At 62.3% G+C, this 24,463-nt stretch overlaps 8 protein-coding genes across 8 annotated transcripts; 5 read left to right on the top strand and 3 right to left on the bottom strand.

Moving 5' to 3' along the window:
- Positions 1-405: 405 nt before the first annotated feature.
- On the top strand, positions 406-3,778 carry JCM10292_006977 (uncharacterized protein; the record flags this gene model as incomplete). Its single annotated transcript, XM_076649706.1, has 11 exons — positions 406-792; positions 876-885; positions 952-1,052; positions 1,111-1,302; positions 1,370-1,903; positions 2,410-2,652; positions 2,710-2,793; positions 2,911-2,927; positions 2,992-3,517; positions 3,585-3,599; positions 3,671-3,778. The coding sequence occupies 11 exons, from the start codon at positions 406-408 to the stop codon at positions 3,776-3,778; spliced, it is 2,217 nt and encodes a 738-aa protein (XP_076504696.1).
- Positions 3,779-4,190: 412 nt separating this feature from the next.
- Positions 4,191-5,061, bottom strand: RPO26 (DNA-directed RNA polymerase core subunit RPO26; the record flags this gene model as incomplete). The annotated part of the gene is made up of 4 exons (XM_076649705.1): positions 4,191-4,350; positions 4,447-4,643; positions 4,907-4,928; positions 5,030-5,061. The coding sequence occupies 4 exons, from the start codon at positions 5,059-5,061 to the stop codon at positions 4,191-4,193; spliced, it is 411 nt and encodes a 136-aa protein (XP_076504695.1).
- Positions 5,062-5,536: 475 nt separating this feature from the next.
- On the top strand, positions 5,537-11,840 carry JCM10292_006975 (uncharacterized protein; the record flags this gene model as incomplete). The annotated part of the gene is made up of 20 exons (XM_076649704.1): positions 5,537-5,569; positions 5,716-5,743; positions 5,826-5,893; positions 5,974-6,044; positions 6,126-6,240; positions 6,299-6,317; positions 6,380-6,532; positions 6,623-6,768; positions 6,885-7,208; positions 7,288-7,397; positions 7,460-7,874; positions 7,954-8,008; positions 8,067-8,092; positions 8,156-8,382; positions 8,444-11,102; positions 11,162-11,286; positions 11,350-11,545; positions 11,614-11,651; positions 11,712-11,761; positions 11,818-11,840. The coding sequence occupies 20 exons, from the start codon at positions 5,537-5,539 to the stop codon at positions 11,838-11,840; spliced, it is 4,881 nt and encodes a 1,626-aa protein (XP_076504694.1).
- A 313-nt stretch (positions 11,841-12,153) lies between these two features.
- On the bottom strand, positions 12,154-12,995 carry JCM10292_006974 (uncharacterized protein; the record flags this gene model as incomplete). Its single annotated transcript, XM_076649703.1, has 4 exons — positions 12,154-12,294; positions 12,354-12,677; positions 12,800-12,835; positions 12,903-12,995. The coding sequence occupies 4 exons, from the start codon at positions 12,993-12,995 to the stop codon at positions 12,154-12,156; spliced, it is 594 nt and encodes a 197-aa protein (XP_076504693.1).
- Positions 12,996-13,254: 259 nt separating this feature from the next.
- DUT1 (bifunctional dITP/dUTP diphosphatase) lies at positions 13,255-14,071 on the top strand (the record flags this gene model as incomplete). The annotated part of the gene is made up of 4 exons (XM_076649702.1): positions 13,255-13,466; positions 13,533-13,642; positions 13,699-13,800; positions 13,881-14,071. 4 exons carry the CDS (start codon positions 13,255-13,257, stop codon positions 14,069-14,071), a joined length of 615 nt encoding a protein of 204 aa, XP_076504692.1.
- A 794-nt stretch (positions 14,072-14,865) lies between these two features.
- Positions 14,866-15,774, top strand: JCM10292_006972 (uncharacterized protein; the record flags this gene model as incomplete). The annotated part of the gene is made up of 5 exons (XM_076649701.1): positions 14,866-14,913; positions 14,990-15,385; positions 15,472-15,504; positions 15,559-15,621; positions 15,691-15,774. The coding sequence occupies 5 exons, from the start codon at positions 14,866-14,868 to the stop codon at positions 15,772-15,774; spliced, it is 624 nt and encodes a 207-aa protein (XP_076504691.1).
- A 335-nt stretch (positions 15,775-16,109) lies between these two features.
- On the bottom strand, positions 16,110-19,413 carry JCM10292_006971 (uncharacterized protein; the record flags this gene model as incomplete). The annotated part of the gene is made up of 19 exons (XM_076649700.1): positions 16,110-16,168; positions 16,251-16,336; positions 16,397-16,481; positions 16,554-16,578; positions 16,649-16,725; positions 16,822-16,949; positions 17,020-17,146; positions 17,219-17,284; positions 17,346-17,423; positions 17,533-17,702; positions 17,768-17,851; positions 17,955-18,003; positions 18,135-18,152; positions 18,214-18,231; positions 18,309-18,446; positions 18,564-18,603; positions 18,679-18,747; positions 18,888-18,909; positions 18,974-19,413. 19 exons carry the CDS (start codon positions 19,411-19,413, stop codon positions 16,110-16,112), a joined length of 1,779 nt encoding a protein of 592 aa, XP_076504690.1.
- Positions 19,414-20,186: 773 nt separating this feature from the next.
- On the top strand, positions 20,187-22,842 carry POL12 (DNA-directed DNA polymerase alpha subunit POL12; the record flags this gene model as incomplete). The annotated part of the gene is made up of 10 exons (XM_076649699.1): positions 20,187-20,233; positions 20,389-20,550; positions 20,613-20,836; positions 20,909-20,997; positions 21,062-21,313; positions 21,408-21,611; positions 21,716-21,943; positions 22,043-22,248; positions 22,357-22,501; positions 22,624-22,842. The coding sequence occupies 10 exons, from the start codon at positions 20,187-20,189 to the stop codon at positions 22,840-22,842; spliced, it is 1,776 nt and encodes a 591-aa protein (XP_076504689.1).
- Between the last annotated feature and the right edge of the window lie 1,621 nt (positions 22,843-24,463).

Raw genomic sequence — 24,463 nt, 5'->3', positions numbered from 1 at the left:
CTCCCTCGAGCTCATCTCTCGTGCCCTGAACAGCGGGTGTCTGTCTGAGAGAGCTGAACGACGGCTATGTGCGATGCTGCCAGGACTGGTGATCGCTCGCGTTGGTGTGCGTCCAGGAGCTCAGACGCGGACTGCAGAAGCACTCGACTTGCTCGCGTGAGTGAGCGAAGTCAAACGCTGCGTCGACTCTCGGAGATTTGCACGTGCCGACGTTCGCACACTCGCACTCTCGCCATCCCGCTCCTCCTGCAGCCTGCGCAAGCTGTCCGGCTGCTTGCAGTGCCCCTTAGCTCTCGTAGAAGCGGCATTAGCGGCCTGCGCGCGAAGCCCTCACCTCTGTCCATTCCCGTCCTCCTCCCCACTTCGGCCTTCGCGCTTCTCCATCCCTCTCTCTCCAGGCGCAGAATGACTGTGCCCACCGACGCACTGTATCGTGTGCCGATTCGGTCCCGCCCTCCCTTCACGGCGCGCGACTGGGCGCACCTCGTCGCCTTCAACCTCGTCTTCGGGTCCTTGCTTGTCGTCTGCCACACCTTCCAGCTCGCCTTCCTCCCGCTCGCGCTCATCCCGCACCCAGCCGCCCAGCGCGCCTTCCGCGCCGTCAACACGGCCGCCAAGGAGGCGTTCGCGAGCACGCTCGTCCTCATCGTCGCCGTCTTTGGGCCGAGCAGGATCGTCATCACCGCGGATGGCGAGAGCGTGCGCGTGCAGGACCTCGTGCGGAAGGACGAGGCGGGGAGGGTCGTCGCGCTGCGGTTTGCGCGACAGGCAGTTTGGATGAGCAACCACCAGGTGCGTGCGGACAGCGGCCATGCAGGAGCCGCGGGCTCAATCTACGCCCCGCTGACCTCTTGCCCCTTCTTCCGCTTCTGCAGATGTACGCTGGTGAGCCTACGCTCTCGGGCTGCGTGCTCCCACGATTCTCGCTGACCACGGACATCGCTTCCGCAGACTGGATCTACCCGTGGGTCTGCCTGTCGTTTGCCGGCGTCTCGAGCGGCCTCATCATCATCCTCAAAGCATCACTAGAATGGGCGCCCATCGTCGGACCCGTGCGTCCCCCGTCCGCACGCCCCTGGAAACGCGGAAGCTGATGCTGCCGTCCCGCAGGCGATGCAACTCTTCCGCTTCTGCTTCATCAACAACCGACAGCGCACGCTCCCCAAGTCGAACCTGTACCAGGTCGCGCAGGTCGCCGAGCGGGCAGGCGAGCCCTACCATGCGCTGCTGTTCCCAGAGGGAACGCTTTACTCCCGCCTGACGCGGCCAAAGAGCAAGGCGTTTGCCGAAAAGCTCGGCATCGTACGCTATCCCGTCGGTACCTATGAGTTCGAGTGTGCGGTCGCTGAGTGCTCCCTACCTCAAACAGCCGGACGCAACCAACGTGCTCCTCCCACGGTCTGCCGGCCTCTTCTTCACTCTCCGCACTCTCCGAACCATCTTCGACCTCTCTCCCTCGTCCTCATTCCCCTCTTCAAGCTCACACCTCACCTTCTACGACCTGACCGTCGGATACGCCGGCGTTCCCTCGCAAGGCTACGCCCAAGACTACTACTCGCTCCAGTCCCTCTTCGGCCGCGGCGTCTCCCCGCCCGAGGTGCACCTCCATTTCCGCACCCACCAGCTCGCCTCCGTCCCCCTCGGCGCCGCGTCCCTCCGCGCTGGCGCACGCGCACAGCACATCGCCGAATCGGCGACGGCAGAGGACAAGGCGGCGTTCGAGCAGTGGCTCCGCGCGCGGTGGGAAGAGAAAGACGCGCTCATGGGCGTCTTTGGCGCGCGCGGGAAGTTCGAGGGGAAGGGCGTGCAGGACGAGCGCGAGGTGCTCGAGGTGAGGATGCGCGCTGGAGACTGGATCACCCTCGCGGGCGTGCCGGTCGCGCTCTACGTGTGGTGGAAGGTCGTACGCACCGCTTGGGGGCTCGTGAGGGTGGTGCTGTGATTAGTGGGAGTCGTGCCAGGTGAGGAAGAGCTCGAAGGCGATGTCGTATTGTTCATTGCGTTCAAGGCGCTTGACAAGGTAATGAGCGCGGGCAGCGGTTCCAAGCTTGAGCTCTGTTCTTGCTTGATATTCCCAGATGATCTGCTCGGCTTCGCTTCCGTGTCGACTCGATCTTCGTTTGTCGGGCGCTTGCTTTGGGTGATTCCGTCGACCGTGCTTTCCGCGCAAGACTAACTTGCATGATCTGTCAATCTGCTGACCCTCAGCGGCGACAGCGCGCGCGGCTGAACAGATCGGGTTCCTGCAGATCATCTGACTAAAATCTGACGGGCTATGGAAGGCGGCTCAGGAGCGAGACGGGTCTCCTGTGCGTCCGCGCGGCTGTTCCGCGTCCATGCTCATGCGCTCTGTTTGCTCGATCTACCTGCTTCTCTGCCTTATCTCTACTCGACACGCGTGTCAGACAGCCCGACATGTCGCGCGCGCATGCTCGTCACGGCCATAGTCATGGCACCGAGTCTCCAGGCATCTCTACCGAATCGAACGGCTTCGTCGGCGCCGACGTCGCGCTCAGCTATGTGCAGCAGCATGGCGAGCAGGGCTTCGGGCTGGAGTCATCTACCGCGCTCGGCGTCTGGGCGTATACACATCGCGACAACGCACCCCTCGCACATGCCCTGGCACGCATTCGCGTTTCTTCGCCAGATCAAGTGCGCTGACCGGGCCTGTCGTCCCATCTTTCGAGTGCTGACCAGACTGGTCTGCAGCTCGTCGAGCTCTGCAGCATCAGTCGTGCAGCGCAGACGTGGAATCTCATGCTCATCCGCACCAACAACCACGTCCACACTTCGGTCCGTTGACTTTTGCCCTTCTCCCAAGTCCGTAATTTACACTCGCGTACACAGAGAACGTATGACGATGATTCGGCCTCTCTTAGGGGGTCCACAGAGGCTCTCGCGCAAACGCAGGCAATCGACTCGCCCGCGTGCGTTCCGCTCCATACGAGCCTTCAATCTGTGCCGTCTGACCCGCTGGACCTGCTCACGCAGGCACGAGGCTTTCACCATTCCCGTCGAGCGCGACGATGGCACGTTCGCTGTGCCATCCGGTATGCGTCTCTTCCGCGTAGACGCACTCGTCCCGACAAGCCCAATTCGTCACCCGACTGTCCACGTCGCCGAGCTGGGGCGGCTTGCTACCGGACTGGCGCGCAACCTTCACAACGTCGTCAAGCCGGAGCACGAACACGAGACGGTCGACGACAACGCCCTGTTTGCGTCGCTCCTTCGCATCATCGCCTGGTACGACCTCGTGCAGCATGTCGATGTCGGAGACTCACACGCCGAGGCGTGGCTGGAAGGCGCCGAGCGGTTCGAAGCAGACTACTACGCTGACATGCGCCGGGCGGTGCGTGAGCTGTACGAGACCGAGAAGCACCGTGTCCGGAGCGCCGTGGAGCGCTTGTATAACCATCCTGACTTCGACCGGCATCACTGGGAGGCCGAGAGCTGGAACGAGGACCGCATGGTCATGTACGCGGCGCACGCGCTGCACCAGCTGTACAAGCTGCTCGACGTGCGTTGCTCCCCTCTGCCTTTCCGAGACCCAGCCTTCCAAGCGTACTGAAACGATGCACGCGCAGCAACATCACCCAGACGTGAGTGGTGCCTCCTCGCGAGACCACGGCAGGGAGGACGCTCGAGCTGACTCCTGGGTTTGAACGCGCAGGGCGAGCCGCTGCGTCGCGGCGGAGCGCCACCAGTTGCGGTCCACCCGCGCTCGCTCGGCCGTGCCGACAGGAAGCAGGTCTTTTGTCCCGTTCCGCGGTGGCAGTAGCGCGCTGGCGTCAGAGTAGAGTGGTGATCGCGGTGAGATGGCAGAGGCAGAGACCCAAATGGCAATGTACCCGAGCTGCACGACTACCGCTCATCGCCTTGAGAATGCCAACATCCGCGTCTTGTCATGGCCACTCAGACGCGGAAAGAAGGTGGCAGGATCCCTGGCCAAGCAAGGGAACTGTTGTGCAACAAGCGGTGGGCGAGGCAGAGCAAGCGAGCACAGAGAACGCAGCGCCGGAAAAGAATGCGCGGGGCCGCTCCACGGTATATTGCTTGATTGTACAACGGCAGGAGACACATCTGCCGGTCTAGAAAAGCACACCTGCAGGATCGAGGTCGTCAACACGAGCGGGTCTTTCGTCGAGGCGGAAGAAGCGCACCTCCTTCCCGTACCCTCTCAAACCCCCACCCTACTCGGTCAAGAGCTCGCTGACGAGCCAGTCCTCGTACGACCCGTCGGGGAGGAAGCGCCGCACGACGAGCGGGATCTTCTTGGCCGCGAGCTCCTTCTCGGCGATCTGCAGCGGGTCCGACTCGCCCTCGAGCGGGACAAGCACTGGTGCGTTCATGCTGTGCGAGGTGGACGACATCCACAATTCAGGTCAGCGATTGCTGGTGGAGCAAGAGCGCGACCGAAAGCGGCGAGCGCGAGTCCGCGCGACGCACGAGATTTGCAGCGCGCGCGTCCCGAGGATCCGTGCGCGCTCGTACTTGGTCATGTACGGCGTCGTGACGCGCTCCTTGTTGGCCTCTGCGGGCAGCTCTGCGCCGTCGGGCCGCTCGCCCGACTCGACGACGTCGGCGCCGGCGTAGTCGGCCTGCTGGTCGAGGTACTGCTCGGCGTCTTCGCGGTTCTCGTAGGCCTGTAGGGAGCGGGTTGGAAGCGAGGTCAGCGGCGTTCGCAGCAGGGTGCAGTAGGGTGCGGAGAGCAAGTCCAGGTCGACGAATCCCCGCGTGAACGACAGGAGCAGGTCTTGAGCGCTCAAGCGCTGCAAAGACCCGTGACACGAGCTCAGACCCGACCAGACAGTCCCTCGCGGCGGTGTGCGTGCAGAATGCGGCTCATCAAGTCGGATGAAGCTGCATGGCGTCTGGTTGCCAGCGGCAGTTCAGAGGGGCAGCTCACATATTCCGTGCGGTCATAGACACTGTTGCATTTGCACGAGGTCAGCCCTGGCCTCTTCAGCTCGTGCAGAGAGCGCGACGAGGCGGTAAGCTCGAAGGATCGGGGCGCAGGAAGGGGACGCACTCGTCGCCAGCGTTTGATCCTGCGTCCGACATGTTTGCTGAGGTTGATTGAGGAGCTGTACGGGTTGCAGAAGCGCTCAGAGGCGAGTCGAGGGGAAAGCGAGCGGGAAGGCGGTGCAAGAGGGAGAAACGCGGGACAAGACCACACTCGAGCAACGGCGCTTGCAGTGAGAGTGTCCCTGGTCCAGTGTGTGTGACATACTCGTCAGCTATCCACCACTCGGCTCAAAGCAGTCTGTCGCGGTCGACTTACTCGTCTTCGTCCGACGCGATCGCTTGCTCGAGGACACCGTCTGCCTCTCGTGCAAAGCGAGCTGCTACGCCAGGTGCACTCTGCTCACACGCACTGTAGTCCCGCACTCGAGCACGCACGCCTGGCCCGGCTGCTCCCTCGCTCTTGCCGCTCGAACCCCACCTCGTCCCCGGCTCCGCCTCTCGTCGTCCCACTCACCGCCCAGCAGGACCACCAGACTAGCCCGGCAGCGCACAGACACTTGAAAGCGCTACGATGAGCGCAGGAGGCGGAAACATCAAGGTCGTCGTGCGTCTCCCCTCTCCCCCTCTGGTCGTCGCCAGCCGCGCAGCCGGGGACCCGGCTCTTCAGTCACGCTCACCGAGGACCGCCGGGCTCGCCTGCTCAATCGCTATGTCTGTGAGACTGCTAACTTTCTACGCACGCGCTCGCAGGTACGATGCCGCCCGCTCAACTCGCGAGGTGTGTGTCGCTCCGCTCGTCTAGCCGCAAAATCTCGCCATTCCTGGCAGTCTGAGGCTCACGATGACTGCACATTGCACAGAATTAGCGCGCGGCGCAAAGTCGCTCGTCCGAATGGAGGGCAACAACACGTATCTCGACCCGCCAGAAGTGCGTCCCGGTAGAGACGGCTGCTCAGATGTCACCCGCGCGTCATTGCTGATCCAGCTTTCTGTTGTGATGATGCACAGGCTGCGAATTTCACGTCCGGACGCGTGACAGAGAAGGAGACCAAGAGCTTCGCATTCGACAAGAGCTACTGGTGCGTCCAGTATCTCGCAGTCTGCCTGAGCCGCTTATCTGACGCTGACTCGGCGCATGAAACGTGTGGTATAATGTGCAGGTCCGCCTGCTCTAAGGACGACCCGTCATACGCCTCGCAGCAGACGCTCTTCGACGACCTCGGGCGAGAACTGCTCGATCACGCCTTCGAGGGGTACAACACGGCGCTCTTTGCAGTGCGTCGCAAATGCACCGCTATCAGAAGCACTTCACTGACGGAGTCTGCCCCAACAGTATGGTCAGACCGGATCGGGTGCGGCTAAGCTCCGTCCCTCGGCATGCGCGCAAGCGCTCACCTCGCCTCTCTGTACGCAGGCAAGTCCTACTCGATGATGGGCTACGGTGCCGATCGAGGCATCATCCCCTTGCTGTGCGAGGCGCTGTTCGAGCGCATGCAGAGCAAGGAGGCCAGCGAGGACGGCTTGTCGTTCACGGTCGAGGTTTCGTACACCGAGATCTACCAGGAGAGTGAGTGTCATTCTCTCCTATGAATGCACACACGATCCAATAAGAGTGATGCACCGTTTGGCGACATCTGCTCACGCCCTGGCCCCGCAGAGGTCCGCGACCTCCTCAACCCGTCAAACAAGGGCAACCTCAAAGTCCGCGAGCACCCGACGCTCGGGCCCTATGTCGAGAACTTGTCAAAGTGCGCCGTGCAGAACTTTGACGACATCGAGCACTTGATGGACGAGGGGACAAAGGTGCGCTTCCGTACCGCGGCGCTTCTGCGCGCCTGGACGCCGCTGGCATGCGCCAATGGCTTCAGGCTGGCCCCTCTTCGCCAGTGTACTGACAAAGGCGCGCTCGGCATTCTCAGGCCCGCACCGTCGCCGCGACGCAGATGAACGAGACGTCCTCGCGCTCGCACGCCGTCTTCACGCTCGTCCTGACGCAAAAGCGCCTCGACCGTTCGACCAGCATGGTCGGCGAAAAAGTGTCGCGCATCTCGCTGATCGACCTCGCCGGGTCCGAGCGCGCAAACTCGACGGGCGCGACGGGGACGCGGCTCAAGGAGGGCGCGCTCATCAACAAGAGCTTGAGCACGCTCGGGCGCGTCATTGCCGCGCTTGCGGCGGCGAGTGCGGCCAAGACGGAGAAGGCGGCAAAGGCGGCGGCGGAGAAGGTGCCGTATCGCGACTCGGTAGGTCGCGACCGCTCGATCCGGCGGTCCTTCTCCGCAGCGTCCAGAACGGCGATTAATGCGCGGATCCAACACACAGGTCCTGACTTGGCTGCTGAAAGACTCACTCGGCGGCAACTCAAAGACGGCCATGATTGCTGCCATCTCGCCCGCCGACTACGAAGAGACACTCTCGACGCTTCGCTATGCGTGAGTCTGTCACAGCCGCATGTCGAGCAATTTTGATCTGACTGCTCCTGTGCGCCTCGCAGCGACCAAGCGAAGAAGATCAAGAACAAGGCGGTCGTCAACGAGGACCCGAACGCCAAGCTCATCCGCGAGCTCAAGGAAGAGCTCACGCTGCTCCGCTCGCGCATGGCCGGCCCCTCGGCGCTCGGCAACGGCGGCTCGCCCTCGCTCGCCGGCGAGGCGACGTGGGACGCGTCGATCCCGCCGTCGCAGCAGCTCGTGCAGTACCAGACGGCGTCTGGCGAGCTGCGCACCATCTCCAAGGCCGAGCTGCAGGACCAGCTCGAGGCGAGCGAGAAGCTCATGGCGAGCGTCACCGAGACGTGGGAGCAGAAGCTCGAAAAGACGCGCGAGGTGCAGGTCGAGCGCGAGAAGGCGCTCGAGAACCTGGGCATCACGATCGAGAAGAACCTCGTTGGCGTGCATGCGCCGAAGAAGGTGCGCTGCCGACACGGCCTTGATTCGCTGAGAGCCGCCTCACTGACGCTGACGATATGTCTCGAACTCCCCTGCGCAGATGCCTCACCTCGTCAACCTTTCGGAGGATCCGCTCATGGCCGAATGCCTCATGTGTCCGTCATTTCAGCTCGTCGTGCTTGCTTGCGACGCTGACTCGCTTGCTACCTCTAGACCAAATCAAGCCGGGTCGGACCACTGTGCGCAGGCAGCATTCGCCTCACCTTCTCCTTCGCGACTGACACGCCCTTTTGACTCTACAGGTGGGCAACTCGGTTTCAGATATACCAGCCGACATCAAGCTGAGCGGGAGCAACATCCTCTCTGAGCACTGTCATTTCGAGTACGCCGACGACGGGGCTGTTACGCTGCATGCGCGCGCGAACGGCAATACGATGGTCAATGGTTTGCGGATACCGCCTGATCGGCCCAAGGAGCTGCAGTCGGGCTTCCGTATCATCCTCGGCGACTTCCATGTCTTTCGCTTCAAGTGCGCTGCCTTTTGTATTGGCCCGTGGCGGTGCCGTGCTGAGCCTTCTCCACATTTTCAGCCACCCTGAGCAGGTCCGCAAAGCGCGCGAGGGCAAGCCGACGCCACTGCGCTCTCCACTCGTAGACGTGCACGACGAGGGCACGGCTTCTCCCGCGACGCGGCCCGATTCACCCCTCTCGCTTGCGCCAGAGAACGCCGACTGGTCGTATGCGCGGCGCGAGGCCGTCGTCGCGCGCCTCAACGGCAAGGACGTCAAACTTGACCAGATGTCGGACGACGAGCTGAGCCGGCTGTATTCGAGCATCCTGCGCGTGAGGCACTCGCGCACGGCATCGAGCGTCGCAGGCAGCGATCGGCCCGAGAGCCGCATGAGCTACCTCGATTCGGTCACCGAGGACGACGATGACGACGAGGAGGATGACGAGCGCGTGCGGCCATTCTCGAGCGGGACATGGGGGACCGATCCGACGAGCCTCGCCGACTCGACCCTCACGCTCAGCCATCTGCCCGATCTCGACGAAAAGCCTTTCGGTCTCGACCTGCCCGTCGCCCCCTCAACACCCGCCGCCCCGCCGTCCGCGTCGAGCGCGAATGCCGCGTACGAGGCAGAGCAACGGGAGAAGGACCGCCGCGCCGAGGAGAAGGTCAAGCAGCTCGAGGCGCAGCTCCGCGCTCAGCGTAAGCGCATCGCCAAGCTGCGCTCGACGGGCCCGGGCGCCGATGCGAACGGTTCGGCCGAGCTGGACGACCTGTTCGACGAGTGGCCGAGGCTCTCGCCTGAGCAGGAGCTCCTCGCGCGAAAAGTCGTCGTAGCTTGGCGCACACGGCGGCGGGTCCGCATGGCCGAGGATGCGCTCTCGCAGGCGGTTGTCCTGAAGGAGGTCAACGTCATGAGCCGCGAGCTCAAGAAGGGCGTCTCGTACCAGTTCGTCGTCGTCGAGCGCGAGGTGCCGTCGTCAGCCATCGAGACGATCTCTGGCCTCGGCGACATCGAGGAGCTCGCCGACCCTGCGCTCGCAACCGGCGCGAAGCCATGCATCGGTGTCAAGGTGCTCGACCGCCGTAACCAGGTCATCTCGCTATGGAGCCTCGCCAAGCTGCAGCAGCGTCTGCAGCAGATGCGGAACCAGTATCGCTGGCTCGACAAGCCCGAGTACAACCGGCACTTCTCGGCCGACGACCCCTTCTACGAGTCGCCCCCTCCCCCCGCCGGCTTCTGCCTCGTCGCCACTTCCATCCTCTCGCTCGTGCCGCTCGCACGCAATCTTCCCGCAAGTCAGATCGTGCAGCTCTACTCCCCCTACATCGCCGACCCGATCGGTTCGTGCCGCGTGCGCATCAAGCCTATCGAGGTTCGCAGCCCGCCCGCCTCGTCGTCTACCTCACTCGTCCACGAGAACGGCACGAGGTCACACTCGGGTCTCGTCGAGCGGGGCACGCTCGTCGTCGACGTTGCGATTGACACCGTGCTCGGCTTTGACAAGTCGGAATTTGCCAGTCTGCACCTGCAAGTTTCGACAGCAAGCCTGTTCGGCGCGGATCCCGAGCGCGACGATGTGGGCACATCTGGCGTTGTGGATCTCGACTCCGATTCGCTCACCACCCTCAGCTTCGCTCGGCGATTCGAGGTGGAATTGACTCCTTCGGTACTGCGGCATTTGCGCGATTCGTACGGTCAGGTGGCGGCCTTCGGCCGTCCTCGCCTCGCGCACTTCGACAAGATCGAGCACTGGGACGAAGCCCGCGACGGACCGTCCACGTCGCGCGTTGCCAACGCTCCGGGCGTGCGAGGCGACCCGAACTATGGGGACGTCACGCGAAGACCCGAGACCGAGTTCGTCGGCGAGCAGCAGCACGACATTCTCGCACGGATCGAGATCCGTGAGCTCGGCGAGCGCGGCGAATACGAGCCCGTCCAGGTCGTCGCCGTCAACACTCTCGACGCCGGCGCCTTCTTCCTCCGCCAGGGCATTCAGCGTCGATTCGTCCTCGAGCTCTCGCACAATTCGGGTCGCGCGCTCGCGTGGAAGCGCATCTCGAAGGTCGCGCTCGGCAACGTGCGCATGCTCGACTCGCGAGGAAGGGTGCACGCCGCGACCTCGACGGCCGACGCCGACTTGCGCGGGATGGGCACGCAGCGACCGCAATATACGGTTGACGGGCTAGCAACGCTCGCGTTTGCTGGTGCCTGGGACAGCTCGGTGCACGACTCGCCACACCTGAACCGGTCGACACCGTCCGGCTCTCGCGCGCTGATTCGCCTCTCTTTCGAAGTCGAGATCGCCGGCTGCTTGGCCCCTGTTCCCTTCTCAATGGACATCGCCGTAACGATCTCGTCTCGCGATGCCCGCCCACCCAACAAGCTCGTCAGCCTCTTCAATTCGTACCGCCTTTCCTCGCGCATCTCAACGGTCTTCTCCGTCACGTTGCGGCCGCACCGAGTGCGCAAATCGGGCGAAGTTTGGCGGCTTGACACGTCTGAGACGTATGTTCGCGGCGAGGAGCTCCTCAGCGGGTGGCGGCCGCGAGGTCTGTCGCTCGTGCGCGACTACGACTCGGCGAGCGCCGTCAAGCGCAGGGCGGCGGATGTCGAGGCGACAAAGGCCATTCTCGAAGCGTTCGAGCTGACACTTCCGACAATCGAGGACGCGCCACCCGAGGACAGGCTGCGCTCCGCCCTCGCATACTGGCAGAAGCAGTTTGGAACGAAGGACGAGGTGCGTTCTTGGTCTGGCGTCTGGTCGAGTCCCCAGCCTGACTCGAGTCGCACTCGCAGGTCGCGCTTGAAAGGGAGCAGGCTGCGCCCACGCTGCTCGACCTGGCCTCACCGAGTCTCTCGCCGTCGCCCTCCGCACCGGATTCTCCAAGGTTGACAGGCTCGTCCACCATGATCCCGCGAAGGTGCACTCGCTTGCTTCTCTTCGTCGGTCGCATTCCCCGCTGACCTTGCTGCCCGACCCGCAGCGACACGGCCAACAAGCGCGGCGCGCTCTCGCTCCTTCGCGACCCGACGAGCAATCAGTGGCGCAAGCACTGGTTTGTCTTGCGTCGGCCGTACCTGTATATCTACAGCTCAACTGCGGAGGCGGACGAGGCGGCGGTCATCAACGTGTCGACCGTGCGCGTCGAGCAGTCTCCTGAGATCGAGCAGATGCTCGAGGTGAGCTTCCCACCTGTGGTTTGCTTCAATGCGACTGCGGTACTCAGCCTTTCTTTGCCCTGCTGCAGCGCAAGTTTGCCTTCGCCATCTTCACTCCTCACAACAGGTGCGCGCGGCCACCAATCTGCCTTCGGTTCTTTCGCTCACCCTGGTCGCCTTCCTGCAGCTACTTCTTTGCCGCCCCAAACCTCCGCGAGATGCTTGACTGGATCAAAGGTGCGTGTGAGATCGCTCCTCTTTGTGCGGTCGAGCTGGCTGACACGGAACAACAGCCATCGACCCGTCTCTCGCCTAGACGCAGTGCCCCATACCCATTTGCACGCATTCGCAGCTCGCATACCATCCCACCCCGGCCCCTGGTTCATACCCTCTTTTGGTCACGCCGTTTTCGTCCTTTCGTTGTTGCCTTTGTCATCGGTGTGTTCCGCTATACCCTCGGTCGTTCCGTCGTCGCATTGCAACCTTCTCGCTCTGCTCCGGAGAGCGCGAGCGCAAGCCTTATGAAGAAGCGCGAAGGTGTCTGCAATGCAGGCAAAGGGACAAGTACAACAACTGCAGAAACCGTCGGGAAGGTACACAAATGTCCGTCGTCGTCTTCGCCTCGACGCTCACGTCCGCCGCACAGGCTCGTCCGCGAGCGCAGGCTCGTCGTCTCCCTCGTCGGTCACGCGCAAGGTCGAGCAGAAGAGGCGGTAATTGAAGAGACCGGTTTTGCGGTCGAGGAAGGGCGGGTGGAGGAGCGCGTCGACCTGCGCCAAGGGCACATCGTCAGCTAACCGGACCAGCAGCAGAAGAGCGGCAAGCGCACCTCCTCGTCGCTCATGCGGTCCCCCTCGGCACGGAGCCAGTCCCGCATCTCGTCGGCCTTGACAAACCCGCTGTTGGTCTCGTCGAAGCTCGCGAACGCCTCGAGCATCTCGTGCTCCGGGTCGAGCGCGCTCAGGTGCGACGCCATGAGCGTCACGAACGAGGTAAAGTTGAGCTGGCCCGCGGGGAGCGAGGGGTCGGCGTTCGGCGGGCGCGACGAGAGGAGCGACGAGAGGTGTGCGGGCGAGGGCTGCTGGCCGAGCGAGGTGAGGAGGCCCTTGAGGTCGGACTCGGAGATTACGCCGTCGTTGTCCTGGTCGATGAGCTGCACGCGTGAAGCTTCAGCTGCATGTCTTCTTGTCTCGTCCTCGACTCCGGGTGGGGGTTGAGCGACCACGAAACAGCTCGATGACGAAGGAAGCGGTTCGGGTGCGTTGATGGACGCACGTTGAAGGCTTCTCGGAAGGTCTGAACCTGCGCTGCCTGCGTCCAGAAGCCATGTCAGCGTCGCACAGAGGGCGAGGGGCGAGCGGAACGAGGAAGGACGGACATCGAAGAGCTGGTAAGCGCTGCTGCTGCGCTGGCGAGGGTGCTTGCTCGCTCCCTTGCCCTGTGTGGGTCGACCAATACCGAGCGTGGCCATCTTCAGTCTTGGCGAGTGTACAAGTTGGTGCGAGAGGCGCGAGCGATGAGGACAAGGTGGTCACGTCTCGCTCCGAAGGTCCAGGTGCACGAGAAAGTGCTAATTCGAGCTCTACCAGTCGTCTTGGCACCGTCCCTTTACACTCCTGCTCCGTCAGCCGCGACTTTGCTCATCGCTTGACCTCGTCGCGCCCGAAAGTCGCGGTCGCGTCTCGACGCGGCTCTGGCTCTTTCCTCTCCGACCGCTCTCCCCGCTGTGCATGAAGCGCTCGGCTCCGCCCCGTGCCAACCTCGCAGACCAGTCCGCCGAACCCGCCCTCAAGCGCGAAAAGCTCCCCCTCAACTCCGACTGTGCCATGGCCGCCGCTCCCCTCGTCTCGTCTGCTTCCTCCTTCCTCGTCCAGCGCCTCTCCGAGACCGCAAAGCTCCCCACCCGAGGCTCGCTCCTTGCCGCAGGCTACGACATCTCGAGGTGCGCGTCGTTTCTCTTTCTGTTGCAGCCCTTTCGCGCTAAACCTGTTCTCCCTCGCCTCGACAGCGCCGAGGCAAAGGTCGTCCCGGCGCAGGGCAAGGCCCTCATCAGCACCGGCCTCGCCATCGCCGTTCCCGAAGGCACCTACGGCCGCGTCGCTCCGCGTAGTGGTCTCGGTAGGTCGGCCTTTGCTCTGTTCGCTTGCTCGCTCTAAATCTCGCCTTACCTACAGCGAGCAAGCACATGATCGACACGGGTGCAGGTGTCATCGACGCAGACTACCGTGGCGAGGTCAAGGTCCTGCTCTTCAACCACGCCAAAGAGGACTTCCAGAGTGCGTCCTGGAGTCTCGCTCCGCATTTGTCCCTCGCGCTGAGTTTTCCGCGCCCGCTCGCTGACGCTGCGACCACGCAGTCAACATCGGCGACCGCATCGCCCAGCTCATCCTCGAGCGCATCGTCACGCCCGAACCGCAAGAAGTCGCGTCGCTCAGCGCGACCGACCGCGGCGCAGGCGGCTTCGGCTCGACGGGCGGGTTCGGCGCGGCTGCGGTACCAGTATCTGCAGTGCCACCAGCGGGCGCGAACGGCGCGGTGCAGCCCTGAGCTTGGTGCAACGGTGCCTCGACTTTATGCTTGTACGATTCGAATCGGGCCGCAACTCCAACTCGCAGCACGCTCGTTCCCGAGAAGCGACGCAACCTGTCGCATCAACCAAACATCTCTGTTCTGCGGTCGACCTGCTCGTCGTCTCCGTTCTTGCGTCTCCTGTCTGCGGGGTCTTCAGGCTGCCGCGGACGGAACATCCGCCCGCGAGGTCCGGACCTGCAGTTATCTCGCCTGGCGCCCGCGTTCTCTCTTGTTTCCTGCTTTGTTTACAGCTTGAACCGCCCGTGCCATGCCGTTGCCAGGCAGTCTTGCGGGGCGCGCGGCTCAGTTCCCGCGCTTTCCCTTCAGCGATTTCGAGAAGGCGCTCAGTCATCTGCGACAGGAGGCCCATCGCGGTCGGCACGGCTCGCGACCCCTCGAGATCGCCGACCGTATCGCGGCCTATTTCGCGACTGCCAGAGCCTGGGACCTACTCCATGGACCATTTGAGGTGCCCTCCACGGCTACGTGGCCGATGAAGCACATGTCGGTGTACATGAGCGCCCAGCAGTATATCTTGGACTTGGTCAACTCGAGAGACAGGGGAACAGCAATCCTGAGCGGCACTCTGGTATGCCTGCCACCTTTCCCTGATGCCCGACGCTCGGAGCACTGACCCGGAGTCTCGTCGGACAAGTACATACTTGACGAAATCATGGTGTGTCAAGACAGCCGCCTCATGTCCGTGTCAGACGGGCCGGCTGACACATCCCGCTGCTCACCGCTTCTCACCTGCGTGCAACCAGCGTGAGATGGCAAAACAGTGCGTCGAGCGCGAGCAGCTTCCGACAACGACATCTGTCCGTAGCGATTCTCTCGCGTCGTTGATGATCCCTTCTGCCGTGCGTCGCTGATCGCCCGATCGACTCGACACAGCCGCGGGCTAGCTTCAAGATCCCGGTCGAGACTCGAGACATCCTGCTTGCACTACAACGCCACCAGGGTATCGGGCGTACCGACACACCCGACTACGATATGGTATTCAAGCCGGTCAAAGACGCCGTCAGCTGGCCGACTCGCTGCGAGCGAGGGATCTTTCTCTGGCTAGTGGCGCAGTGCCGCTACCTCGAAGACTTCAAGCACCGTGTGCCAGATGCTGACGCCTGCATGGGTCTCTGGTTCCTATATGTTTGCCCGGAGCGCCAAGCCCAAGCCCCAGGATTTCACCGGCACGACACGGACCGCGTTGCGCTCAACGTCCTCGTCGCGCAGGCTGAGGCGCACGGACGACGGATCGAGGCGCCTGGCGACGAGGACAGTGCCGATTGTCTCGTGCGTGCCGACTACACATTATGCAGTTTCGATTGCTGAAAGCGTTTTAGCACGCGAAGCACTGACCTTAACCGCTTTGCGTACAGGAGCTGTGCAGGCACGAGCTGAACCACATGATGGTGATCCATTCGTACCTGAACTCTAGCAAAGGAGGCTGACCCACTAGGACGCAGGACGAAATGTACAAGCTTCGCAAGGGTCTCTTGGAGGAGCAGGAGGACCGCAGCCGTCACAGCGTGAGTACCGCAACCAGCGCTTGCCGTTGTGCACTTGCCTGACTAGCTGACGCGCTCTTAACCGCCCAGATGCATTCGCTGGGTGCTCTCGGCCTTCGCGCTGCCGTCCACTATCGCATGAGCCATGCCGCTTTCTCTCGCACTGCCCTGTAGGCACCGCCTTTGTAGAAAAAAAATGGGTTGCTCAGCGTACAACCTCCTCCGTTTCCGTGCCACGTTCAAACCGACCACGGCCATTCTCCAGCACCCGCTTATCGCGATAGATGCGCACGTTGCCCGTCCGCGCTTCTCCTGTCCCAACCTGGATGTGGCTCGGATTGCTGACTGGGCTCGAGAATGATGTTGGAATGATGGGATGAACCCTCCTCCTCCGGAACCAGGTATACTCAAGCAAATGCAACTGTCAAAGAATGCACTGACTTTTGTGTATTACTGGTACTGAGATGACGCCGTCTACCTGTCTAAGTGCTCAAGAACTTGCACGGAGCCTAACGGATGAAGCGGAAGTCGAGCCTGCGCGTGCCCTCGTCCTTGGTAGTTGCAAGGTCTGCTCGTGCACACGGTCAGATCCGCGTGATGCGCTACGGCGGACAGCAACACTAAGGCAGCTTGAAGGGAGGAAAACGCACATTGCTTCTGCTCCTCAACCGTCATGGCGGACCAGCGCTTCTCCTTGTAAGCGTTGCGCGCGCCGTAGTAGAGGTACACAGCCGGGCTACACAAAGTGAACCGTCAGCTGCTGCTCTGCTGTCAACGAACGCGTGTGAGAGCGCACTAAGCGATGAAGACGTTGAAGCAGACAATGGCGAGAATGATTGTATTGCCGCGGAAGTAGCGGGGAGCATCACTGGCTTGGTACACTGCAAGTCAAAGGCAAGGGTTGAGCGGACGAAGCAAAGAAGGAGGGATCGCCAGCATGGGAAAGGACGTACAATTGGAACCGATGATGTTTGAAAGCTGTCCGGGAGCGGTGAGCAGCAAGGTGAGCAATGCTCACGGCGTCTGTAGTGTGTGGTAAGTGGCGCACCTGGTTTGAGATATTGTAGGCGGCAGCACTGAAGGTGCGCGTGCGAACAGAGCCAGAGTTGCGAGACGCCCACGACACTGCCGAGTAGAAGAGTCAGCCCGAGTGCTACACACATTATGCGCAGGCAATGCCAACCCCTTTCGGAGCAGGAGAGACGAAGGAGAGGTGCGCACCCTGAAGACCGTGTGCGTATGGAGCCGCGAGTGCGAGAGAAGCGAGTACCCAGTAGGACCACGGCGCGATCGGATCGGGCAGCGCGCGGAGGGCGATGAAGATGGGGAGGTACCAGACGTTTTGCAAGCTGTAGGAGCCGGAAAATAAGCACGACGAGGGCAGGAAACGGCCGGGCAAGCGAGTAGAGCCGGACGTACACTGCGACCCAGGTGCGGACGTTGATGAGCTCGCTCAAAGCGACTATGACAAGCAACATGATGATGCCGAGAACCGTGTATGGCACGCTGAGGAGGTTGGCCATGACCGTTGAGAAGCCGAGACCACCTGGACGGACGGCATGACTGATTAGCCTTGCGCGGACATCTCGCAATCCCGCTTCATAATACAGCCACGCACGCATGCTCAGTTGAAAGTACGCGCTGACTGGGACGCCGGGAAGACCGTAGGTAAGGCCGACCAGGTCTGCACAGAGTGAGATCATCAGCACAAACGGTCCCGCTGGAACAGCTAAGAAGTAACGTACACATGGGCCAGAGGTCAAAGTCCTTTGCGCTGCGCCAAAGGAGGCCGGGCGTGAGGGCTTGACGGTTGTGCATGGTCGCTGCGGTACAAGCACAAGTGCGACAGGTCAGCACCGAGGATCTCGACGCCGGCATGGGCGGGATGAGCCCTTGACAAGCAGAGCCGCCGGAGGTAGACGATAGGCTCACCCTTCTGCGGTTCGTCACGAATGACTCGCATGACAGCGATCTGAGCCTCATGCTCCGTCAAGAAGCCGTTCGGGCGCCAGCGGGCCTTGGTCTGACTCGGCGACGGGGCAAGCATGAAGAATGATGCAATGCCGATGATGAGGGTGAGAAGGCCCTCGATAAGGAACATCCTGCGCGGACGAGAGCAACGTCGTCAGCTAGCGGAGCGAGGAAAGTTCGAAACTGACGGACTGACCAGCGCCAACCCTCGTAGCCCAGAACGCCGCGCATCTTGAGCAAGCCAACACCGGCAAATCCAGTGAACGTTTGAGTCCAGAAGCTGCATTGTGAGGGAGATCAGCGCCATTCCCCTTGCTTGAGAAGGCCGACCGGCAGCGGCTTGCGCTGCGGCGTTGCGACAGGCAAAGAGAGGCAAGGCGCACTTGGTGGTGAAAAAGATAGCGATGCGGATCGGCAGCTCGTGATTCGGGTCTGCGCGCATCGAGCATGGCGCAGAAGCGCGAAAAGAGCGGAGGAGAGGAGATGTCAGTATCGCACGAAGGAAGCGCGGGCGTGCTTGCGCACGGGACATCAAGGGCAACAAGCAAAGAGAAAAGACGCACACCAGTAGGAAAGGTAGACTGAGAGGGACAAAGCCGTCGTCAGCAAGCTTGCAGATTCAGCGGGACGGAATTTGCGCACGAATGACGTCAGGAATGACTGCAGTCAGCACACAGGATCAGTTTGCGGAAAGGAAAAATCCACACGTGATGCCCGAGAGCAGGACAGGTACGCACAGCCACCCTGGAAGAACGCGATGAGAAAGCGGAGCGCCAAGAACGTCGCGCGGTTCTTCATCGCAAACTGTCCGACCGATAGGACGGCAAACACGACGAGCTGCATCGGAAGCCACAGGTCGACGCCGATCTTCTTGCCTGGCGGGAGGCACCGAACGGACACGCGAGCAGCGTCAGCAGGCGGTCAAATGTACAGCGGCAATGGCCAACGCAAGGCTGCTCTGGAGTGAGCACAGGAAACGAGAAGAAGCGCACCGATCATCTGCGACGGAAGCTCTGCGACGAGAAAGCCAAGCTGCAGCGGAGGCGAGGTCGAAATGAGTGTTCCGCATCTGTTGTCGCTGTTCCATCGAGAATGAAGAGAGCGTACCTTCGACAGCGTGTTGCCTAGATTGTAGTCTCCCTGCGTGAGCTTCAGGTCTTTCAGAAGGTTGTCGGCCTGCGAATGAAACATACGTGGTCAATCAGGTAGTCAGCGTCTCGGCCTGACATCTTGCAAAACAGATCCAGCCGTATGACGCGAGCTTCATGCTAGCGCAAGCAGCGTCTAGCACCTGGACGAGGCTGAGCAGAACGCACAGTGGCGGCACCGATGTTGAAGCTGAGAGAAGCGGAGGCGACTAGTCAGTATGTGGTTGGCGGAAGAAGCTCGGATTCGAACGCACCGGTCGATGTCGAGCGCAAAGAACATGACGACCACCCATGCGAAGACCCAGAAGTCGCACTTGCGGCGCACGCGCGCCTCCTCGCGGTGCGTCCACCTGAACTTAGGGTCGAACAAGCGGATGTTCTCCCACTCGGGGATCGGCTGATACTCTGCGGCGTGCGGGCCATCGAAGACCGATTCTTGCGTCGCGATGGCGTCTGGGTCGATGCGCTCGCGCTGCTTGCGCAGCCGGAAAAAGCGCAGGAGCGAATCGCCGGCCGAAGCGGGCTCTTCGCGCGGCGCGAGAGCGAGCGGGTTGCGACCGTCGTATAGCGACGTCTCTTCGCTCTTGGTGAGGTCGTCCTCCTTACTGTCGGAAACGTGAACGGCAGTCGATGTCGAACCGTGAAGGCGTGGCTGCGTCGGAAGAATCTCTACTTCCGCAAGGTCGGGCGCCATGTCGAGCGGATAATTGCGGTGTCAAGTAAATAGACAGGAAAGGTGACCGGTACGAAGTGAAGCAAAGCAGCGCCGAAGCGAACAGAAGCGTCGGGACGAACTGGCGACAGAGACGAAGCTCGTCATCTCATGTTCAGCTGGCGCAGGAACCTGTGTGTGTGCTCCCGATATGCTCTCTGGCGCAAGCAAGGCGCCTTCGAAGCGCAATCGCACCCTCGCGAGCAGCCGGGCATCGCCATGCGGAGGGGTGATCACATCATCGACGGGAAGAAGCCGACCATGGACCGCGGTACGAGGGTGGCCGAGCTAGTAGTCGCAAGCCGAGAGACGCACGTAAGAGCCGAGCGGCACTCTAGCCCTCGGGTGCCGGGGCTATATCGCCTGCAGTCAATGCGGGACTCGGCAGAAGAGGATGCAGAAGCAAAATCGCAGGCGCAGCACGGGTCGGGCACATCTGAGGGCAGCGGAGTACCTTGATCAACTTGTCGCGCGTACGCTGGCGGCCCGCCGGGTCCGTAGGGTCAGAGGACAGCTTGCGCTATCTGCGAAAGAGTGGCGCGATGAGAACGAGGGAAGGACCGGCGACAGAGGGCCTCGAGCGATCGCGTGCGCGGCTGTGTGCACGCAGATCCGACAGCTGGACCGATCAGCTGCACGGCCGCTGAGCTCCGGTCAGGGAACCCGCTCAAGTCTGACGGAGACGCGTCTCGCCGCGTCGGGTCGCGTCGACCGTCTCGCTCTCGCCGCTCCGCCTGCCACCGCGGCTGCCCAGGATGAACACGCACAGAGCACAGGCAACCGGCTTCTCAGTCGACAACCTGTACGCCAGCTTCTCCCACACGCGCTTGCTTTCGTCGGGTCGTCTACTCAGCTCCGCTGAGCGAGCTGGTGCCGAGCAAGCGACTTCGCGAGCAAGAAGAGACACGCGCTTATGGCCTATCTGTCGGTCGCTGACGAGCTCAAGTGCACTTGCAGCTTCAGCATCGGGACTGACGCGACTCCGAAACGATCTCGTCCTTCCTCGACCGCCTCAGCAAGTCGCCCTCCGCATCTCTCGTCGTCGCCGAGCCACGCGCAACAGACTCCGTACCGTCCCACTCCTGGCCCGAGCAAGCTCAACGGCTCCAGCCCGGCCGGGTGAGTACTCCCTCGCTCTCGATTCTTCACGTCTTCCGGGTTGACCCCCCTCTTTTGCGCAGCTTCCCCTCTCCCACTACTCCTGCTACGCCTTCGGCACCAGTGATTCCCTTTGCCACCCGCGCCAACAAGCTCACCGTCCAGGAGACACTCAATGGACACCTCGCCCTCCCCACTTCGGCCCAACTCGCCGGCTCCAACATCCGCGTCGCCCTCGCCAGCAGCACCAATCCCAAGGACTACGACTACCGCATTGCGTATGAGCGGCCGATGGAGCGCAGTGAGGGTGAGCTGCCTTTCATCGTGTCCGCAAAGGGTCTTCGAACGCGAGATCCGCTCACCTGTTTCTTTCCTGCAGTGCTCGATGGCTTGATTGATGAGGCGGCGCAGATCTTCAAAGAGTACTACGGCATCGAGGAATTCGGTGACCCGGGGATTCAGTCGCAGGTACGACGCGCTCCTCTCCTTGCGCTCATGCAGGAAGGGCTAAAGCGGTCCTGATCTCACGCAGGAGGACATCCTCGTTGTCGGCCGTCTCTGCCCCGAAACCGACGCGGCCAAAATGACCGAGACGTCGACCTGGCTCGAGTCTTCGCGCATGCTCGGCTCGGGCTCGCGCGTCCTGCTCAAGTTTGAGCCCGACATGAAGGTCCGCGGCGCGCCGCCCGGCAGCGGAGGAATGGGCATGTTCCCTGGGTGCTTGGTCGGTCTCAAGGGCCAGAACGGAGGCGGAAAGCTGTTTTCGGTCAAGGAGGTCCTCATGGTGAGTTTCGCTCTGCTCGGAACGGCCGTCTGCACCGCTCGTCAACGCCTATTTTGCCGTCCGAGCGGCAACTGACGCTATGCTATTTCTCTAGATGCCGCCGATCGACGCTACCTACACCGCACCCTCCGAGATCCTCGCGCGCCAGTACGGCACCGGCCCGAAGGAGCTCGGCGGCAACCCGATGTCGGTCATTGTCGCAGCTGGACCTTACACTGTCGACAGCAACCTCGACTACGAGCCGCTGCAGGCGCTGCTCGGGCTTGTACAGGAGGAGAGGCCCGACGTGCTGATTCTCGTACGTCTCGTGCCGCGCTGTCCCATTTAGGCCGCCTTGATAGGACCGCCAGTCGAATCTGCGAAACAATGCCATGCTTACGAGCCCGTCTGACTCTCCCACAGACTGGCCCCTTCGTCGACGCCGAGCACCCGCTCATCAAGAGTGGCGACGTGGACGAGTTCCCGACGCAGCTGTTCCGCTCGCGCATCACGACCAAGCTGGCGCACCTGCTCGCCAATAGCCCGCGGACAGCGGTCATCCTCGTGCCGAACGGGCGGGACTTGACTAGCCAGCACGCGGCTTTCCCGCAGGCTCCGCTCGTCAAAGAGCCAGAGCTGGGGCTGCCAAAGGTACGTGCCTGCCTAGCGCTTCATCCGTACTCTCCCGAACATCTCGTCGATTGATGAGCCAGCCTCCGATCGAGAATGCTTACGCTCGTCTCGTGATAGGGAGTTCGCCTCTTGCCCAACCCGACCATGTTCAGTATCAACGAGGTCGTCTTTGGCGTCGCGTCGGTCGATACGCTGTGGTCGCTCAAGTCGTCCGAGTTCTTCCGTAAGTGTGCAGATGCGGAGCCGGCCAAGCCGGGAGAGGAGGATCCGTCGGCGAAGGATGTCATGGCACGGACGTGCAGGCATCTGCTGCGGCACCGGAGGTACGCCGCTTCCATCACGGTCTCTCCGCTCTCAGCCTTCTCGCCTGATTGAAGCGGGTTTCGCACCTTGAAAACGCCGCCGCTCAACGCTTTCTCCCTTCACCGCAGCTTCTACCCCGTTTTCCCCTCGCCACCACCGTCCAAGATGCTTGACGCGCTTAACCTCGACATCACGCACTACGACCTCGTCAAGATGGGCAGCTCTGGTCCCGACATCGTCATCGCGCCATCGATTCAAAAGCACTTTACTCGCGTGAGTCTCCCTCACGCCGACACACGTGCATCGTCTCGCAATCTCCTCGCTGCATGCGGCGAAGCTCGGCGCCTTGGGCGTCTTGGGAAGCAGCGGCGGGCTAACGATTCTGCTCGCTGCAGATCGTCGACTCGACCATCATCCTCAACCCGTCGTTCCTGTCCAAATCGTCTGCGCCCGCTTCGGCCGGCACCTTTGCGCGCCTGACGATCCACCCGATGGACCGGGAGAACCTGAACGAGCTCGCACACACGGGCATGGTCGATGTCGGCGGCGAGCCGGACGAGCCTGTCGAGCACCGCGTGTGGGAGAGGTGCAGGGTCGATATCATCAAGGTGTAGCATCGCGTCGTGGCGCCTCTAGACCTGTTGTACAAGTTGATTCTTCCGTTCTCGACGCTGGCCATTCCGGCAAAGTATCTGCCTGACGAAGGCGAGCGGATGCCCGAGGAGGATCGCCTTTTTCCAGATCAGTCACGCTGTGCATACCGGCAAATACAGAGCCGGGCCTGACGAGAGTAAGCCTGAAGATGGGAGAGGTGCGGGAAGAAGGGGAGGGCAATGCGGAACAACTAAGTGAAGGGCAAGGAGCACGAGCAAGATACTTTTGCGAGCGAGTGAGCGTGAGTGGGAGAGAGGGGGGGGGGATAGCGACAGAGAGTGTGTGCAAAGGGTGCGAGGAATAATGTTAAGGGGGTTCGAGTCAAATGAAAGGGCGAGGGGGAGCAGAGGAGGGCAGGCGAGCGCGCGGAACGCCGGGACAGCTATACACGAGTACGAGGCTAAGACTGAACCTTCGGCACAGCGACGGTTACCCAGGGCGCGTGGGCCGGCTCGACGCGCGTGTGGGGTACATGAGCATGGGACCGGCTGGTAACCGCGTCGGACGAGGGTACGGCGGGCGAAGGCAGAACGGCGAAGCGGAGATGCTGCACCGGGCGCGTTGGCAGAGGCGCAATCGTCGTCAAAGAGCCCGAAGAAGCAAGCAGGGTCGGCTGCGGGACAGGCGAGAGCGGCCGCTGCTGGGAATATTCGGCGAGGTTCGAAGGACGAAGGCGAGCAGGAGAAGCCGCACGCGAAGTTGATGGCGAGCGGCCAGCGCGTGCTGTACGACCTGTTTGTGTCCTATAGTTCAGTATGGCTGCGGAAAACCGGGCGCGGTAGGCGGTCAGACCAACTCACGCGTGTCAGACGCCTTGTTCTGCTCGTCCCGCTCTGTACGCTCACTGCCCCTCCTCGGCAATCGCACCGAAAGGTCGTATAGAGCGTTCGTGACGCCTAGCATGCGGGGCGAAGTAGTCGCTGCAGAACGGGCAGTCGACCTCGTCGAGAACGAAGGCGAAGTCGCTGCGCGGGCGGAAGAAGGCGCCAGACGGGGCGACTCGGCAAACGTTGATGCAAGCGGCAGGTACGCGTCGTGGCATACGAGCTGGCTGAGGTGGTGGTGGGACTGAGCGCGGTTTAGACGAGCCTCGAGATCGCCTGCCTCGAGCGGCGTCGACGGCAGAGTGTTTCTCGAGCAGCTGGACGCTCGAGTTTGCGGTGTCGCGGTACCTGCGCGCGGCCCTGCGCCATTCTCACCTGCGCACGCGACTCTTCCCGCAGTGCTCGCGATCGAGAGGGGCGAGAATGCAGGGAGTTCCGCTGGACCCTCCTCGCCGTGCACGCTCGAGGGGCGGGTCGATGGCGGAGTGTGCATGTACCAGCCCGTCCGGCCGGCCGATCGCGAGAAGTCGCACTCGCGATGCACAGAAGTCTCGCTATTTGGCAGAGCGGTCTCAAGGGCGATCGAGGAGATTCCGACGGACGCGGTGTCCGAGTCAGTCTCCTGAGGAAAGGTCGGCGGCGGAAAATCGCTGTGCGCAGGTATGGCCAGCAGGGTGGTGCTGAAGTCGACGGCGTACCAGCTGGCAGCACGCAACGATTCGCCGCTGCTGCCATTCGGGTTGACGCGGAAGAGGTC

The sequence above is a fragment of the Rhodotorula paludigena genome (assembly GCF_050403205.1).
Source record: "Rhodotorula paludigena JCM10292 DNA, Rt_paludigena_JCM10292v1_ctg27, whole genome shotgun sequence".
NCBI lineage: Eukaryota > Fungi > Basidiomycota > Microbotryomycetes > Sporidiobolales > Sporidiobolaceae > Rhodotorula > Rhodotorula paludigena.
The sequence above is the reverse complement of the archived record's forward strand: the minus strand, read 5'-3'. Positions and strand labels throughout refer to the sequence as shown.